At 44.3% G+C, this 20,566-nt stretch overlaps 1 protein-coding gene across 6 annotated transcripts in view; it reads right to left on the bottom strand.

Moving 5' to 3' along the window:
- PHACTR1 (phosphatase and actin regulator 1) overlaps nt 1-20,566 on the bottom strand; it is an 806,703-nt gene that overhangs the window by 304,162 nt on the left and 481,975 nt on the right. For all 6 annotated transcript variants that reach the window (XM_063923183.1, XM_063923185.1, XM_063923182.1 and 3 more), the window contains one exon: nt 17,144-17,308. In XM_063923183.1, the coding sequence (XP_063779253.1) occupies nt 17,144-17,308 (165 nt within the window). The remainder of the gene's footprint in view (nt 1-17,143; nt 17,309-20,566) is intronic.

Raw genomic sequence — 20,566 nt, 5'->3', positions numbered from 1 at the left:
TGCCTGGAGCAGCCCCTCTGTTATGTACCTGCTTACTACAGCACCAACTACAAAACTGAGCTCCGGTGCAGGGAGGCGGGGTTATAGAGGAGGCGGCGTTGTGCATTCTGGGAACAGTCAAAGCTTTGAGCCTTTGGTGCCTCGGATCAAGATCCTACTCTACACCCCAATGTCTATCCTTGTGGAGCCCAGTGTACCCCGCAGCAGAAAATAACACTCTAGTGTTGCCTGTATTTGGTCCCTAGGTACATACTCAATAGCCTCTGGCAATAACTAACCTGGAATATGTGCAGTAGTTGGTATGATGACAGTGGACCATACCTGTCACATGCCATATAGGCATAACTACACACAAAAAATGAAGTTCTTCTAATGAAGTTACACAATGCAAGAAAGCTTCCCATGCCAAATGCTTTTTTATACATATACATTTATCCAAACTGAATCCCGCAATCCCACAATATATTATGACAAAGCACAGACCTAAACTTTTACCAGGATCCAACAAAGATGATGATATGGGGGGAAGGGGGTGGGCCACCTTGGACTGCACACCCGAATTCTAAACATAATGAGGTGCTACCATGCTGAGACTTGTAATTCCATTTAGTATTTAGAGTGTAGAGAAAATGCAGGTGCACACTCTAAATACTAAACACTGCTATTCCGAATAATTATAATAAACTCTGCAATGTATCATAGAGTAAATTTCAGATGCTTAGCACAATTTTGGCCAAAAATATGGGCCCATCAATCAAGATGTTGCTGATATATATATGCTCAGTTCTGATCAATTATATACAGATAATTGAAAATAATTTGAAGCAATGAAGTATTAAAAACAGACATATCCCTGGGACAATGACAGCAAATAAGCTATTTTGAAAATATAAAAGACAGCAATGTCCAAACTGTATAAGAATAATAGCTTTTACTCTTTGCAAGAAAAAAAAACCATAATAATTAGTGAGGGACACACATAAGAAAATGTTGTCACTACTAGGCTGCCCATCACATACCTTCTGATTTGTGAATTGGGTCAAGGTGCACCAACCCATACCACAAAGGGGCTATGGCACACTCTCAAGAGTGTATTGTTGCAAAGTACTAGTCTGTCCCGTACTGACCTCCAAACCTATTCATTGCTGCCCGCTGACAGGTAAGCACGCCATTTATTCAGTGACTGGTAGCTACCTCCCAGCTTTCTCACTGCGAGACAAAGCTGTCTTGACGGGAGGACACTGGGACAGTTGGAAGGTATGCTATGATATATATATATGTATAATATAAAAATGAAAATTTGTCCTTCTGTCTTTTTATACAAATCCACAGTTTACGAGCGTATTAAAACTCGGCGGAGGCAACTAAAACAATTTGAAATCCCTAGCACCCCTAGGGGGGCAGACAGCAGCACAGAGTATATCAGGAGACAGCATAACTCCGGAATTGCTGGAGCAATGTACTCAAAAATTGGTACACATATGCCTTACAATCTGGGAACAAACAATGTGGGGGGAAGACACCCCTAGCACCCCTAGGGGTGAGGCATCAGCACTGAGTATTTCAGCAGACAGTATAACTCTGGAATGCCCGGACCAATTTACAACAAACTTGGTACACATATGACTTACACTCTGGAAACAAACACTGTGGGGGTAACACACCACTAGCACCCCTAGGGGTGGGCCAGCAGCACAGACTATATCAGGACATGCATAATATGTCAGTGATGACAGGGCTGCATGTGACAGGGCTAGTGACATGATGTGAGGAGGGGAATGCAGGTAGCACAAACCCACACACTGAGAGTTATATAGTGGTAGTAGCACGGTCCCCCAGCAGCACATAGTATATCAGGAGATACATAATGTGCTGCGCTATATAACAAAATGTAAAAAAATGTATAATTTCACAGGGTCACTGACATGATGTGAGGAGGGGAATGGAGGCAGCAGGAAGCCACAGACTGAGAGCTGTATAGTGGAAATAGCAGGGGCCCTTGGGGGACTAAAAAGGGGTCCGGCCACTAAGTGCGTCAGGGAAGCAAGATATGTCTATATACTAGATCTCCAACAAACGTAAATTTACAAACAACTGTCATTCTAATTTACCATCCTCATCCCGTAGCGAAGCACGGGTATTCAGCTATCTACAATGTTATTTATACTGTGTGTCTAAGGTTTAAATTTATATTCGGAAACAGACATTCTTAAAATCCCGGGCAACGCCGGGTACTCTAGCTAGTATATATATATATATATATATATATATATATATATAGTGGTGAGACAGGGTTAGTTTCACCAGGAAATGCAGTATTTCCCTGGTCACAACTTCCCTGTAGAGGGTTAAAGAAAAGCCGTCCAGCCTCAGAGAAATTGCTTTGCAGCCAGGTAAAATAACCTGGTTCGGTGCAAAACCCAGATAGGTACTCTGATGTTTGGTTGAGGGAGGGAAGAGTGGGCTCTCAACCCACGGCTCTGGTCCAGGTTTTCGGACCTTCCCAGCCACAGCATGGAATTGGTCTAATTATACTGGCAGGGATTTAAACCCTGCTAAGTCTACAGCTCAACACACTGGTGCCAATAAGCGGCCAGCGAGTAGAGAACGTTTCCACTAGTGCTAGGGACTTGTACCATCAGTGCCCGGAGGCACTGAGAGACTGTGCATACGGTCAGCGGATTGGACAATGTAATTCTTTTGTTTGGTGCAAAGTTTGTTTGCTGCTGGTATGCCATTAAATACTCACACAAACTCTGTATACTGCCCGCTGTGTCCTGACTTTGACGGCGACCTTGTTACAATGCATGTATATATATATATATATATATATATATATATACACACTATGACTAATGAAACACAGGTCAGGTCACAAATAATTTGGTAACATGCTTCACAACATTTTGGACCTCCCCCGGGAGATCCTGCGGAAAGGATCAGAGCGCAATAAAGCTAGCGACCGCAGCATGTGTAATGAAGGAAGGAGCGATATGATGCTCCGACCTTCATTACATCAATCAAAGTACCCTTCAGGCCAACATATCGGCTGGGGACACATTGGGGCAGATGTACTAACCTGGATAAGGCATAAGGAAGTGATAAACCAGTGATATGTGCAAGGTGATAAAGGCACCAGCCAATCAGATCCTAACTGTTAATTTACATATTGGAGCTGATTGGCTGGTGGCTTTATCACCTTGCACATATCACTGGTTTATCACTTCCTTATGCCTTCTCCAGGTTAATACATCTGCCCCATTGTCCCAGTGTGTACCCAGCTTAAGATGCCCATTGTGACAATGAAATACCTCTCAGTATGTCTTCAGACGCAACCATCAGTCACTCCATGGAAGCTTGGAAAAAATACACTTAGCGCGCCTTGCTGATGAAAGGGCTGCTGGAATTAGAGGTGGATATCACCAATCCACAAAGACAAACAAGACAATATACAAGGATGATTTCTGCGCACTTTTCCAAAGGTAAATTTATACGTAGTAACTCCAATCCGGAATAAATTTAAATGCAGTTATGCAATAGCAGGCGAGTACACAGTTCCAAAAAACCCTGCTGGGTCAGAATCTTCCACCTTTGTTCTATCGACCTCTTAGGGTGAATTTATGCAAAACAAAAGGTGGAGAGACCATAGTGTATACCATAAAACATTTATTTTTTAAAAAGAGATATAAAATGCCAAAGACATGTGTACCAAAGGCAACCTTCTAGGGAAGGCACATAACAAAGCATACAGGGGTATTTTTAGAAGCTCCCCCCTACTAAGCTGTACCTCCTTCAGGTCCCAAGCAGTACTGGCAGTCAGAACACCAACGCGTTTCAACCTTAATAAGGTCTTTTTCAAGGTCTTTTTGTTTTGCATAAATTCACCCTAAGAGGTCGATAGAACAACGGTGGAAGATTCTGACCCAGTGGATGAATTATCAAGATTGAAGGAACCAGAAAATAGTGTGAATTAAGTGACTGCTACTGTCGGCTGACTGAACTGGCTTATGGACACAGCTAGTGGGGTTTTTTGGAACTGTGTACTCGCCTACTATTGCATAACTGCATTTAAATTTATTCCGGATTGGAGTAACTACGTTTAAATTTACCTTTGGAAAAGTGCGCAGGAATCATCCTTGTATATTGACTCCATGTAAGCTTGCTTAATCTACATGGTAGGAGCAGAATCTCTGTATCCAATGTGAGCAATTAAGTGCCTGAGATCACAAGCAGTTCAGTAACACTCCCATAACTCGGTACATCTCTGTGCATCTACATTGCCACCTCCCAGTCTCCACCCAGGAACACCCAATACATTTCCGAGAGCGTGCTTCTTCATAATTAATACGCTTCTCTGTGGCATTGCGGGCAAATCAGAATCAGGCCCTAAAGGCACTTTTGCTTTTATACTTTTAGAATGCTTTATTTCAATCATTATTATTTTATTTTATTAGATGAATTGGTAGCCCAAGTCCAGGCTTTCAGTTCCTGTGTGTATGCACAATATGGTCACACGTGCTCATATTCCCTGACCGATCTGTCAGTGGAGTTAAGTCTTACCGCTCCCGGACAGTATCGCCAAGGTAGCCGCATATCACTTTGCTCACCCACCAATAATCTTATATAATAAAAGGCTCACACTGCTCCTCAACTCTCGGGATTCAACTGTTTTGCAAGCCAGCGGCCACTAGATGGCGCCTGACAGAGCAATTCAGGTGTTGCTCCATTCAGTGGCTGTTATGTTGTTGCGTCATTTTGACAGGTTGGTAACAAGTTTGAAATATTACCAATAAGCGATTCTCTATCACTTATTGCTTATTTCTGAAACATTTTTCATTACTGCTGATTAATAGTCCCATAAGAGACAAAGCAATAGGCCTCTAAGATGTTTGAATAATTAAATAAAGTCAGGTCCATAAATATTGGGACATCGACACAATCCTCATATTTTGGACTCTATACACCACCACAATGGAAATGAAACAACAGACTTTCAGCTTTAATTTGAGGGTATTTACATCCAAATCAGGTGAACGGTGTAGGAATTACAACGGTTTCTATATGTGCCTCCCACTTTTTAAGGGACCAAAAGTAATGGGACAATCGACTCAAAAGCTATTTCATGGACAGGAGTGGGCTATTCCCTCATTATTTCATCATCAATTAAGCAGGTAAAAGGTCTGGAGTAGATTTCAGGTGTGACATTTGCATTTGGAATCTGTTGCTGTCGACTCTCAATATGAGATCCAAAGAGCTGCCACTATCAGTGAAGCAAGCCATCATTAGGCTGAAAAATCAAAACAAACCCATCAGAGAGATAGCAAAAACATTAGGTGTGGCCAAATCAACTGTTTGGAACATTCTTAAAAAGAAAGAACGCGCCGGAGAGCTCAGCAACACCAAAAGACCTGGAAGACCACGGAAAACAACTGTGGTGGATGACACAATAATTATTTCCCTGGTGAAGAAAAATCCCTTCTCAACAGTTGCCCAGATCAAGAACACTCTCCAGGAGGTAGGTGTATATGTGTCAAAGTCAACAATCAAGCGAAGACTTCACAAGAGTGAATATAGAGGGTTCACCACAAGATGTATAACATTAGTGAGCCACAAAATCAGGAAGACCAGATTAGAGTTTGTCAAACAACATCTAAAAAAGCCTTTACAGTTTGCCAAACAACATCCTATGGACAGATGAGGCAAAGATCAACTTGTACCAGAGTGATGGGAAGAGAAGAGTATGGAGAAGGAAAGGAACTGCTCATGATCAAAAACATACCACCTCATCAGTGAAGCATGGTGGTGGTAGTGTCATGGCGTGGGCATGAATGGCTGCCAATGGAACTGAAGAAAAATAAGTAATTGAAAATATCTTTGGCGCTACCACCTTTATATTAGTTAATGATGGAAAAGTCTATAGGATTGTCCCATAAGTTTTCTCTGTAACTGAATTTTGATCTTGCTGTCTTCCAAATTTCTTCAGATCTTACGATTCCTTATGGATAGGTATACATATAAACAGAGGAAAGAAGAATATATAGTGTAGTATTTTTTTTTTTTTTATTAAAATAAGTTCAAATTTATTTTAGATAACACAAATGATAAAAAGCATTTAAAAAGAATTTTTCTTCCATCCAATAAAATTCTGTGTTTTTTGTATATGATTGGAACCGTACCGTGTCAAGCTCCCAGCATGGAGCAATGGAAAGAGCACAAAGTTGGAGTCTCCGGAATTCCTCCTTACTCAATTCAATAGCCGCCAACGCGTTTCGAGTTCTAATAAACCCTTCCTCAAGGCAGATTCTGAGGAAGAGTTTATTAGAACTCGAAACGCGTTGGAGGCTATTGAATCCATCTACCTGCATCCAAATTTGGAAGGGAGCCTGCCTGGTCCAGCTGCCGGTGTTTTGCCTGGAGGGAGTAAGGAGGAATTCCGGAGACTCCAACTTTGTGCTCTTTCCATTGCTCCATGCTGGGAGCTTGACACGGTACGGTTCCAATCATATACAAAAAACACAGAATTTTATTGGATGGAAGAAAAATTCTTTTTAAATGCTTTTTATCATTTGTGTTATCTAAAATAAATTTGAACTTATTTTAATAAAAAAAAAAAAAATACTACACTATATATTCTTCTTTCCTCTGTTTATATGTATACCAATCCATAAGGAATCGTAAGATCTGAAGAAATTTGGAAGACAGCAAGATCATAATTCAGTTACAGAGAAAACTTATGGGACAATCCTATAGCCTTTTCCATCATTAACTAATATAAAGGTGGTAGCGCCAAAGATATTTTCTATTACTTATTTTTCTTTAGCATTATATTGGTGATTGGGAATCACTAGAATATATCTAGGCTGCTTTTTTCCATCAAGCGCTATTTTTTATTCCTTTCTGTTTTTGTTATTATTGCCAATGGAACTGGTTCCTTTGTATTTATTGATAATGTGACTGCTGACAAAAGCAGCAGGATGAATTCTGAAGTGTTTCGGGCAGTATTATCTGCTCATATTCAGTCAAATGCTTCAGAACTCATTGGACGGTGCTTCACAGTGCAGATGGACAATGACCCGAAGCATACTGCGAAAGCAACCAAAGAGTTTTTTAAGGCAAATAAGTGGAATGTTATGCAATGGCCAAGTCAATCACCTGACCTGAATCTGATTGAGCATGCAATTCACTTGATGAAGACAAAACTGAAGGGAAAATGCCCCAGGAACAAGCAGGAACTGAAGACATTTGCAGTAGAGGCCTGGCAGAGCATCACCAGGGATGAAACCCAGCGTCTGGTGATGTCTATGCGTTCCAGACTTCAGGCTGTAATTAACTGCAAAGGATTTGCAACAAAGTATTAAAAAGTGAAAGTTTGATTTAGGATTGTTTAGTTTGTCCCATTACTTTTGGTCCCTTAAAAAGTGGGAGGCACATATAGAAACCGTTGTAATTCCTACACCGTTCACCAGATTTGGATGTAAATACAGCAAAATCCCACATTTTTGGGTCCCCTACTGAGATAATGACATATATATGATATATTATGTGTATATATAGATATATTATATAGATATATAATATAATATACATATATATGTGTCATTATCTCAATAGGGGAACCAAAAATGTGGGATTTTGAATTTTGGATAAGGGATAATCAACCTGTACCCTCAAATTAAAGCGGAAAGTCTGCAGTTAAAGCACATCTTGTTTGTTTCATTTCAAATCCATTGTGGTGGTGTATAGAGCCCAAAATATGAGAATTGTGTCGATGTCCCAATATTTATGGACCTGACTGTATAAGATATAACAATGCACAGTAAAGACTGAATGTTTATCACAGGGTACTTGTACTAAATATCCCTGAAGTTATGCACTTGTTCTTAACTAACACTGTCTAAACGACATGTAGAATACTTAAGTGTTTTGTAAATGCACAGCGCTGATGAGGCAGGCGGATTTACAGAGGAGACATTGCCCAGCAGTCCCAGAATCAGCTCAGCATGTGTGTAATGGCACCCAAACGGGAGTGAGGGAGAGAGAGCGATGCAGCTCCAGGGCGGGAACATTTGCATTAAATGGCGCCTGAGACTGGGTGAGGGGCTACAGGTCAGAAATTCGACCTGTGCCCCTTGCCCTGGTGGTTTAGTGGGGTCCCTGTATGGCCACAGTGTCCACGCCACCGTGCCGGATCGCGATTTGAGCGGGTCCCGCCTGGGGGACCCTTTTACCTCCTCCCGAAGATGCGGCCACGCGAACCAGGAGAGTAGCGGCGAGTGTGTGCCTGAAGTGACCGGAGCCCTCCGCTGTAACTACCCGTCAACCAGGGCGCGGGAGTATACAGCACCGCTGGGGGAGATGAGGGAGCCGCAGCATGATATGTCAGACTGACATATAGCCCTTCTAAGTGCCTGTGCTGCGGCCCTTGAAGTCTTCTTTTCTTCAAAAAGTTCTTTTGAGGGCTCCCTGTTAGCTGCCTGCACTGCAGGCACCAACTTACAAACTGAGCTCCAGTGCCTGGAGGCGGGGCTATAGAGGAGGCGGTGCTATGCATCCTGGGAACAGTCAAAGCATTTAGCCTGTTGGTGCCTCGCAAGATCCAACTCTACACCACAATGTAATTCCTTGTGGATTCACAGTGTACCCCGCTGCAGAAATAGATGTTTTCTTGTTCCATCACTGCTAAAGAAATTATTATAATTTTTTTTCAGCTAAATGCTGTAGAAATCTAGTCTACAGATGGTGTATGGTTACAGGCTGCTTGTATAACTGCATTATTATCTCTGAGGGCTATGAGTTTTACAAACTCCTTTGAAGCACACTATCCCTTGGGCAGGATGCCCTATGCACACTTTACTTTGCCAAAAGCTAAGATACTTTCTTAAACATATCTCTGTTCAGCGTTTTAAACCTATTATTTAAAAAATATCAATGTATGTACTTTACAGATGTCAACAACTATTTTGTATTAGTGCAGAAACTTTGCCAAGACCTTTATAAAATGTGCACTTTTGTTCTTCAAATTGACTTTAAAAGTCTACAACAATTTCTAAAGAACAGTCCACAAAATAGATTTGTGTCCATTTCTGGCTATTGCTCAGTAACTGGTCTCATAAGAAACTTAATCACTTTCTTTTGCACACAACTTTCTGAGAAACAAAGCTAATAAGTTCACTTTCAATCAGAGCTATAGTAAAGGGCCCTACACACTTGGCGATTTCAGCGATTTTACATTGGCCGATTTTTTTTCTTCAACGATTTTTGCCTACACACTGGACGATATCGACGGCCGATTTGGATGATATGACAGTACATACATCTATATCGTCAAAATTGACTTGCATGTATAAATGAAGATAGATCAACGATGAACGACTGCGGGGCCACGCATTGTTCATCGTTGATGCTTACACATTGAACGATATGAACGATTTATCATTCATTTTTGAACGATATCGTACATATCTATCATCGTTATCGTCAAGTGTGTAGGGCCCTTAAGACTTTTGGAGGCTTGAGACACTTAAAACAGGAGAGCTCCCAAAGGTTGAATATTAAAAGCATAGTGTTATCATGCACAAGAATTTTAAAAGTAGTGGGTAATTATAATTTAAAAGGAATATATGATACCAATACAGATAATCCTCAGTGACCACCATATGGGATGTGTGCGTGGCAAAAAAAAATACAAATTCTTTACTACAGCAAAGCTGGTCATTGGAAAAGCTGGTTCAGTAATCAGTTTCCTGGGCTTTACATAGGTGAAGTGGCAGCTAATTTAGGAGCATATTTAATAGCAAGTAGCACTGCTAACAGGATACTGCCCGTAGTTGGGAGTCACAGCATGTAACAATAACAATAACCACAAGCAATGAGTGATAAAATACATTCTAAAACAGACTTGGTTTAGTTAATTATAGACTTGATGGCGGGAATTCAATTGTTTTCCCCCGCGGCTGTAACTAGATGACGCCCAAAAGAGCAATTTAATTGTTGCTCTGTTCGGGCATTACTGCTGTGGGGGAACACTCTTTTGCTGAGGTTGCTAGCAGAAATGTGCTATGGGGGAACACTTTTTCCTTGAGGTGGCTATCAGAAATGTGTGAAAACTCTGTGGTTTGGGTGCCCTAACCAAGAGTTTAGAGGGGCTGAGCCGCTAAACATGGCTATATCAAGTCTAATTGGGCGCAACTTGCAAGATGGCGAGTGGAACAACTGAATTGCTCCATCGGGTGCCCATTAATTATAGTGGCAACAATTGAATTTCCCCTGATATGACTTCTCCCTTTATTTTCTAACATCTACTCTCTAACACCCATTACCTGGCATTTTGTGAAAAACATATTCAGTATATATTCTAGATATGTAAAACCAGAAGTTCTGAAGTGGCGGTAAGGAAAATGCAAATTAATGGATTTTAGAAGTGGCAGTGTGTCATTCTAATATATAATAAGATTTTAAACCTACCAGTAAATCTATTTCTCCTAGTCCGTAGAGGATGCTGGGGACTCCGTTAGGACCATGGAGTATAGACGGGCTCCGCAGGAGATAGGGCAACTAAAAAGAACTTTGACTATGGGTGTGCACTGGCTCCTCCCTCTATGCCCCTCCTCCAGACCTCAGTTAGAGAACTGTGCCCAGAGGAGATGGACAATACAAGGCAGGATTTAGCAATCCAAGGGCAAGACTCATACCAGCCCATGTCCAGACTTTTGTAAAGGGAGTGCTGCACATCCAGCCTCCTTTTGTGCCCCCAGTGGCGCCATGGGGCCTTAACGTGGTGTTACAGTTCCTAAAATGTCACTGGTTTGAACCTCTTCAAACAGTGGAATTAAAATTTCTCACTTGGAAGGTGGTCATGTTGTTGGCCTTGGCATCTGCAAGGCGGGTGTCAGAATTGGCGGCTTTGTCTCACAAAAGCCCCTATCTGATTTTCCAATCATACCATGTAACCTGGAACATACATAACCAGTTAACAGTATGAACAAACGACAGTAACGGTCCAAGACCGATGTCAACTGTAACATAACCCTTATGTAAGCAACAACTATATACAAGTCTTGCAGAGTTTCCGCACTGGGACGGGCGCCCAGCATCCTCTACGGACTAGGAGAAATAGATTTACCGGTAGGTTTAAAATCTTATTTTCTCTTACGTCCTAGAGGATGCTGGGGACTCCATAAGGACCATGGGGATTATACCAAAGCTCCAAACCGGGCGGGAGAGTGCGGATGACTCTGCAGCACAAATTGAGCAGACATGAGGTCCCCATCAGCCAGGGTATCAAACTTGTAGAATTTTGCAAAGGTGTTTGAACACGAACAAGTAGCAGCTCGGCAAAGCTGTAAAGCCGAGACGCCTCAGGCAGCCGCCCAAGAAGAGCCCACCTTCCTAGTGGAATGGGCATTTACCGAATTTGGTAACAGCAATCCAGACGTAGAATGAGCCTGCTGAATCGTGTTACAGATCCAGCGAGCAATAGTCTGCTTAGAAGCAGGAGCGCCAACCTTGTTGGCTGCAAACAGGACAAACAGTGCCTCTGTTTTCTTAACCCGAGCCGTCCTGGCTACGTAAATTTTTAAGGCCCTGACTACATCAAGGGACTTGGAATCCTCCAAGTCACTCGTAGCCACCGGCACCACAATAGGTTGGTTCATATGAAACGATGAAACCACCTTAGGCAAAAATTGAGGACGAGTCCTCAACTCTGCTCTATCCTCATGGAAAATCAGATAGGGGCTTTTGTGAGACAAAGCCGCCAATTCTGACACCCGCCTTGCAGATGCCAAGGCCAACAACATGACCACCTTCCAAGTGAGAAATTTTAATTCCACTGTTTGAAGAGGTTCAAAACAGTGTGATTTTAGGAACTGTAACACCACGTTAAGGTCCCATGGCGCCACTAGGGGCACAAAAGGAGGCTGGATGTGCAGCACTCCCTTTACAAAAGTCTGGACTTCTGGGAGAGAAGCCAATTCCTTATGAAAGAATATAGATAGGGCCGAAATCTGTACCTTAATGGAGCCTAACTTCAGGCCCATATCCACTCCAGTCTGTAGAAAGTGGAGAAAACTGCCCAAGTGGAAATCTTCCGTAGGAGCATTCTTGGCTTCACACCAAGATACATACTTCCTCCAGATACGGTGATAATGTTTCGCCGTCACTTCCTTCCTAGCCTTTATCAGAGTAGGGATGACTTCCTCCGGAATACCTTTCCCAGCTAGGATTCGGTGTTCAACCACCATGCCGTCAAACGTAACCGCGGTAAGTCTTGGAACACGCAGGGCCCCTGCTGCAACAGGTCCTCCCTGAGAGGAAGAGGCCATGGATCTTCTGTGAGCATCTCCTGAAGATCTGAATACCAGGCCCTTCGAGGCCAATCTGGAACAATGAGTATTGTCTGCACTCTTTTTCCTCTTATGATTCTCAATATTTTTGAGATGAGAGGAAGAGGAGGGAACACATAGACCGACTGAAACACCCATGGTGTCACCAGGGCGTCTACCGCTACTGCCTGAGGGTCCCTTGACCTGGCACAATACCTCCGAAGCTTCTTGTTGAGGCGTGACGCCATCATGTCTATTTGAGGAAGTCCCCAAAGACTTGTTATCTCTGCAAAAACTTCTTCATGAAGTCCCCACTCTCCTGGATGGAGATCGTGTCTGCTGAGGAAGTCTGCTTCCCAGTTATCCACTCCCGGAATGAAGACTGCTGACAGAGCGCTTACGTGATTTTCTGCCCAGCGAAGAATCCTGGTGGCTTCCGCCATTGCCACTCTGCTCCTTGTCCCGCCTTGGCGGTTTACATGAGACACTGTTGTGACGTTGTCCTGTTGAATCAGTACCGGTAGGTCGCGAAGAAGATTCTCCGCTTGTCGTAGGCCGCTGTATATGGCCCTTAATTCTAGAATGTTGATGTGTAGACAAGCCTCCTGGCTTGACCATAATCCCTGAAAATGTCTTCCTTGTGTGACTGCTCCCCATCCTCGGAGGCTCGCGTCCGTGGTCACCAGAACCCAGTCTTGTATGCCGAACCTGCGACCCTCTAGAAGGTGAGCACTCTGTAGCCACCACAGGAGAGACACCCTGGCCCAGGGGAACAGGCTTATTTTCTGATGAATTTGAAGATGGGACCCGGACCACTTGTCCAGGAGGTCTCACTGAAATGTCCTCGCATGAAACCTGCCGAAGGGGATGGCCTCGTAGGTCGCCACCATTTTTCCCATTACTCGAGTGCATTGATGAACTGACACTCTGTTCGGTTTTAACAGGTCTCTGACCATGTTCTGGAGTTCCTGGGCTTTTTCCATTGGGAGAAAAACCCTCTTTTGTTCCGTGTCCAGAATCATGCCTAAGAACGACAGCCGAGTCGTTGGAACCAACGGTGACTTTGGTAGATTTAGAATCCAGCCATGCTGCTGGAGCACTCTCAGGGAGAGCGACACGCTTTTCAGCAACTGATCTCTCGATCTCGCTTTTATCAGGAGATCGTCCAAGTATGGGATAATTGTGACTCCCTGCCTGCGCAGGAGCACCATCATTTCCGCCATTACCTTGGTGAAAATCCTCTGGGCCGTGGAAAGCCCAAACGGCAACGTCTGAAACTGGTAATGACAGCCCTGTACAGCGAATCTCAGGTATGCCTGATGAGGGGGATATATGGGGACATGAAGGTATGCATCCTTTATGTCCAGTGACACCATAAAATCCCCCCATCCAGCCTGGAGATAACTGCCCGAAGCGATTCCATCTTGAATTTGAACTTTTGCAAGTACAGGTTTAGGGATTTTAGATTAAGAATGGGTCTGACCGAACCATCCGGTTTCGGAACCACAAACAGGGTTGAATAGTACCCCTTCCCCTGTTGAACTAGGGGAACCTTGACAACCACTTGCTGTTGACACAGCTTTTGAATTGCAGCTAAAACTATCTCCCTTTCTGGGGGAGAAGTTGGTAAAGCCGATTTGAAAAATCAGCGCGGAGGCACCCCTTCGAATTCCAGCTTGTAGCCCTGGGATACAATTTCCATCGCCCAAGGATCCACGTCTGACTGAACCCAGACGTGGCTGAAGAGTCGAAGACTTGCCCCCACCGGCGCGGACTCCCTCAGTGGAGCCCCAGCGTCATGCGGTGGATTTAGTAGAAGCCGGGGAGGACTTCTACTCCTGTGAACTAGCCGTGGCAGGCATTCTTTTCCCTTTACCCTTACCTCTGGCGATGAAGGAAGAGCCCCGACCTCTTCTGGATTTATGCGACCGAAAGGACTGCATCTGATATTGTGGTGTTTTCTTTTGCTGTGGAGGAACATAAGGCAAAAAAGTAGATTTACCCGCGGTAGCTGTGGAAACCAGGTCCGTGAGACCTTCCCCAAATAACACCTCACCCTTGTAAGGCAAAACTTCCATATGCCTCTTTGAGTCTGCATCACCCGTCCATTGGCGGGTCCATAGGGCTCGCCTAGTAGAAATCGCCATGGCGTTTGCTCTTGAACCTAGTAGCCCAACGTCTCTCTGAGCGTCTCTCATATATAAGACTGCGTCTTTAATGTGACCTAAGGTCAATAAAATGGTATCCCTATCTAGGGTATCAACATCAGCTGACAAGGTATCTGTCCAAGCTGCTACAGCACTACAAACTCAAGCCAATGCTATTGCCGGTCTGAGTAAAGCACCCGTATGTGAATAAATTGATTTTAAGGTAGTTTCCTGTCTGCGATCAGCAGGATCCTTGAGGGCCGCCGTGTCTGGAGACGGTAGCGCCACCTTTTTGGACAAGCGCGTTAAAGCCTTGTCCACCCTGGGCGAGGATTCCCACCGTATCCTGTCCTGTGCAGGGAAAGGATACGCCATAAGAATCCTCTTGGGAATATGCAGTTTTTTGTCTGGAGTTTCCCAAGCTTTTTCAAATAACGCGTTCAGCTCATGAGATGGGGGAAAGGTTACCTCAGGTTTCTTTCCCTTAAACATGCATACCCTCGTGTCAGGGACAGAGGGGTCATCTGTGATATGTAAAACATCTTTTATTGCAATAATCATATAATGAATACTTTTGGCCACCCTTGGGTGTAACCTCGCATCATCGTAGTCGACACTGGAGTCAGAATCCGTGTCGGTATCAGTGTCTGCTATTTGGGACAGTGGACGTTTTTGAGACCCTGAAGGGCCCTGTGACACAGTCAAAGCCATTGATTGACTCCCTGTTTTATCCCTGGACTCTGCTTTGTCCAATCTCTTATGTAATAAAGCCACATTTGCATTTAAAACATTCCACATATCTAACCAATCAGGTGTCGGCGTTGCCAACGGAGACACCACAATCATCTGCTCCACCTCCTCCTTAGATGAGCACACTCTCAGGGATATATTTATATGGAGACAGTCCCCCAATAAGGCCCTTTGGAGTGACAGAGAGAGAGTATGCCAGCACACACCCAGCGCCACCGGTCACTGGAATGAAATCCCAGGTAGTATTCAGCGCTTTTTAGATAAATACACTCACTGCGCCAATAAAATGTGCCCCCCCCCCTCTTTTTTGCCCTCTGTAACCTTGTTCAGCAGGGGACAGTCCGGGGAGCCAGCTTCTCTGCAGTGTGCTGTGGAGAAAATGGCGCTGGTTAGTGCTGGAGGACCCCCCCTCAACGGCGGGCTTCGGTCCCGCTCAAATTATTTATACTGGCGGGGTTTTATTAATTTACTGCCTCTGCAGTATCTACTGTACATGCCAGTGTCCCTAGAGGTTTTTATTGCTGCCCAGGGCGCCCCCCCCTGCGCCCTGCACCCTTACAGTGCCCGCTGTGTGCGTCTGTGTGGGAGCAATGGCGTTACCTGAGTAAAGATCTGAAGTCTTCTGCCGCCTGTGAAGTCTTCTTTCTTCTTAATACTCACCCAGCTTCTATCTTCCGGCTCTGTGAGGAGGACGGCGGCGCGGCTCCGGGACGAACGGCGAGGGTGAGACCTGCGTTCCAACCCTCTGGAGCTAATGGTGTCTAGTAGCCTAAGAAGCAGAGCCTATCACTTAAGTAGGTCTGCTTCTCTCTCCTCAGTCCCACGATGCAGGGAGCCTGTTGCCAGCAGTGCTCCCTGAAAATAAAAAACCTAACAATAAATCTTTTACAGAGAAACTCAGTAGAGCTCCCCTGTAGTGCACCCTATCTCCTCTGGGCACAGGATCTAACTGAGGTCTGGAGGAGGGGCATAGAGGGAGGAGCCAGTGCACACCCATTCTAAAGTCTTTAGAGTGCCCATGTCTCCTGCGGAGCCCGTATATACCCCATGGTCCTTACGAATTCCCCAGCATCCTCTAGGACGTAAGAGAAAAAGGGAGTACAAAAAGTCCCTCCGCAGTGACTGTGAGCTAAGCAAGTTTCCCTGCAAAGAATGTGTTCTAAATAATATGTCAACATAAATGTATTTAAACACTTCATTTACATGAAATAAAACAGAATTTAATATGTACTTATCTACATATACAGCAGGTTAAGGGGTCCATTTACTAAGCCTTGGATGGATATAAAGTGGGCGGAAATAAAGTACCAGCCAATCAGCTCCTAACTGTCATGTCACAGGTTGGGTTTGAAAAATGACAGTTAGGAGCCGATTGGCTGGTACTTTATCTCCGTCCACTTTATCTCCATCCAAGGCTTAGTAAATAGACCCCTAAGTACTTATCCATAGGCTTTGTGCCTCTCTGCCCTCCCACGGCTGCAGCCAGAGATGGTGCCCACAGCAGAAGGACTTTTTGAACTCCATGTATAATATGAACACTATGTAAGATCTTAAAAAATAGAAGGGAATAAGGTAATTTTCAGCGACCAATGGTGTCCTATAATTTGGCGGAGACTCAGTAAAAAAAAAAATTTTATATAAAAAATTAAAAATTTAATATACTGTAATTATCACCAACATAAAAATAAAAGCGAGTGGCCCTATACTAGGAGCCAGCAATTAAATGAGAAATCAATGTAACTAATTAAAAAGGTGTATAAAAAGTGCATACAATTAATAAAGGACAGGAGAATACATCCCTAACAATAAAAAATTGGAAGTAAGATCAACATAAAAAAAGTATGAAAAAATGGTTCTTAGCTTTTTTGAGAGGATATATATCGTAACACTTTCCCCTATTGCAATCACTATGTAAGATCTTACCTGCAGATGTTTGTTTAAATTTTTCACTTTTCTTCTTTCTCCATTTCCATGGCTTAAATAGTCTTCCTAGAGTGGCAAATTTACTTCTTCTTCTGATAGGTGGAGTGTGAGTACCAGGTACTAAAGACTCAGAGCGCATTGCAGCCAGTCTCTCCACTTCCTCAGCTGAAAAATACAATCATACAGTACTGTAAGTATGGCTCTCACATGATCAGATCCTGAACTAAATGGTAACAGAAGTAAGTAGTCAGACTTTAGAAGGAAAGCAAATTTTAATTGACACAATGAAAATCAAAATGAAGGCAACTCATCAGACACTGGCCCTCATTCCAAGTTGTTCGCTCAGTAAAAATCTTCGCATCGCAGCGATTTTCCGCTTAATGCGCATGCGCAATGTCCGCACTGCGACTGCGCCAAGTAAATTTGCTATGCAGTTAGAATTTTTACTCACGGCTTTTTCATCATTCTGGCGATCGTAATGTGATTGACAGGAAATGGGTGTTACTGGGCGGAAACAGGCCGTTTTATGGGCGTGTGTGAAAAAACGCTACCGTTTCCGGAAAAAACGCAGGAGTGGCTGGAGAAACGGGGGAGTGTCTGGGCGAACGCTGGGTGTGTTTGTGACGTCAAACCAGGAACGACAAGCACTGAACTGATCGCAGATGCCGAGTAAGTCTGAAGCTACTCAGAAACTGCTACGAGGTGTGTAATCGCAATATTGCGAATACATCGTTCGCAATTTTAAGATGCTAAGATTCACTCCCAGTAGGCGGCGGCTTAGCATGAGCAAATCTGCTAAAATTCACTTGCGAGCGAACAACTCGGAATGAGGGCCACTGTACTGATTTTGAAGACCAAAACTAATTTCCTCAAGGACACTGTACCTCCCGTGTCTTATTTATGCCAATGTGTCATCAGTCATGATAATAAGAAAAGGGGGTAAAACAGTGCTGACAGGTTAAGGAGTACAGGAGACAAAGGAATGCAGATATGCAGGCAGAATGATGGAAATGTATTTATGCAACCTAAAAACTGATGTGTTAGCAAAACCATGCAGTGGACAGGCAGCCAAGTAAGTCGTTTTCTATCTCACAATGTATTCAGCTGCAAGAGTAATGCACATGATTTAATAAACAGCACTCAGCAAAAAAATTATTATAATAATGTGTATTTTATCTGTTTTTTTTCTATAGCAGGTTTGATACATTTATGTTTACTGTGACATAAATTAAACGAGGACCCATACTTTTAATTTAATTTTTAAACACATAACATTGACTTTCTACCGTCTTCCGCAACCACTAGCCTAAAATCACTTTGGCTTCCCCAGCTGTTTTTTCTGGCTCGTAGGGTGATGCTGCCGCAAGCAGAATAAGAAGGTAACTGGACAGGTGTGGTTCTAGGTCGACATGAGTTTTTTATGTTTTTTTGGTGTCATTTTCTTCGTAGAGTGACCGGGAAACCCAATTAGTGCACCGTGTCCCCTCGCATGGCTCGCTTCGCTCGCCATGCTTCGGGCAAGGCAGATTACCGTTCCAATCGTAGTCCACGTGGATCGTTAAGTATGAAAAAGTAAAAAAAGTCAAACAAAAATCATGTCGACCTTTTGACCTGTCGACCTAGAACATGTTGACCTCCTGACCCTGTCGACCTAGTGACTGTCGACCTAGTGACTGTCGACCTATAGTGGTCGACCTAAACATTGTCGACCTAGACACTGTCGATCTTCAGACCGGATCCCAACTGGACAGCAATGGGAAATAAGTGGCCGATGAGGTCAAGGTTATTCCAATCATGTGAACCTTGCTTCACATCCAATACCTCTTTGGTGAGGTACATTTCACTAGGTGGTCTTCAGTTTGCCAGCTGTCGGGATCCCGGCGCACAGTATACCAGCGCCGGAATCCCGACAGCCACCATAGTACACCCCATTTCATTGTGTGCTATCTAGTCCACCATCTGCATTACAATGAGTGTTTTGCAGTAGATGGCAATTTCCTGCCTTTCTTTAAACATTTTTTTACAGCATTCAATGATAATGACATATTTTTTTAAAAGCCTCTACCAGCCATGTTTTGCAGTATAATCAACCACATTTTGCAGCATAATCCCTGCGTGTATTAGAAATCTATCCGTCGTCTATTGGGAATGGCAGTCTCAATTTGTGTACAGTCATTTAACAAGAGCACTAACTGCCCTAATTGTGCAATAATCAGTTAAAAAAGACAGCTACAGTACATGTCCTAGTAACCAAATTCTGTAATTAGAACCTTTTCCCATGTATCTGTCAGTGAAATGAATCTTTTCATAATACATTTAAATACATTTCCTGTAAGTAGGCATAGCTTTCCTTCTTACCACATCTCTCTCTATCTATCTATCTATCTATCTATCTATCTATCTATCTATCTATCTATCTATCTATCTTCCTGATTGAAATAACTGGTACTGTTTGTCATATGGGCCCTACATATAGCGCGATCCAGCGCCGAGCTGCCCGACGGCGGATACGACCGATGGGTGACCTGGCGGCGGGGGGGAGGGGCAGTGACAGGGGAGTGAAGTTTCTTCACTCCCCCCGTCACCCTGCTCCACAGCAGTGCAGGCAAATATGGACGACCTTGTCCATATTGGCCTGAATGCACAGGCGACGGGGCACCAGCGATGAACAAGCGCGGGGCCGTGCATCATTCATCGCTGTGGTGCCTCCACACTGAAAGATATGAACGGTATCTCGTTCATGTCACGCCGCCGCCCCGTCCGCCTTACTTACCTCTCCGGGCGCGCTGGTCCTCCCTGCGGCTGTCCTTGCTGGCGGCTCCCGGCTTCCGTCGCTCGGCCCGGCGTCTGGGCGGGTGACGTCATCAGGCACTTCCCACTAACCAGATGGTGGTGGGAAGTATAAATTCAGGCGTCAGGCACTGCATCAGTGCCTGAGTATCATCTATTCTGCCTACAGAAGTTGTGATCTCCAGTGCTCCCGCATTCCTGTGGTTTCCAAGCACCTCCGTGCCTTCAAGCACCTCCGTGCCTCCAAACACCTCCGTGCCTCCAAGCATCTCCGTGCCTCCAAGCCCCTCCGTGCCTCCAAGCATCTCCGTGCCTCCAAGCACCTCCGTGCCTCCAAGCACCTCCGTGCCTCCAAACACTTCCGTGCCTCCAAGCATCTCCGTGCCTCCAAGCGCCTCAGTGCCTCCAAGCACCTCAGTGTCTCCAAGCGCCTCAGCGCCTCCAAGCACCTCAATGCCTCCAAGCGCTTCAGCGCCTCCAAGCACTTCAGCGCCTCCCCGCACCTCAGTGCCTACAAGCACTTCAGCGCCTACAAGCACTTCAGTCTCTCCAAACCCCAGTGCACTTTAGCGCAGTTTGTGCCTCCAGCACCTGGTATTCCTCACTGATTCATCAGCACCTTTCAAGTTCTGT

The sequence above is a fragment of the Pseudophryne corroboree genome, chromosome 5, assembly GCF_028390025.1.
Source record: "Pseudophryne corroboree isolate aPseCor3 chromosome 5, aPseCor3.hap2, whole genome shotgun sequence".
Classification (NCBI taxonomy): domain Eukaryota; kingdom Metazoa; phylum Chordata; class Amphibia; order Anura; family Myobatrachidae; genus Pseudophryne; species Pseudophryne corroboree.
Note: the sequence above shows the minus strand (reverse complement) of the source record. Positions and strands in the feature narration are given on the sequence as shown.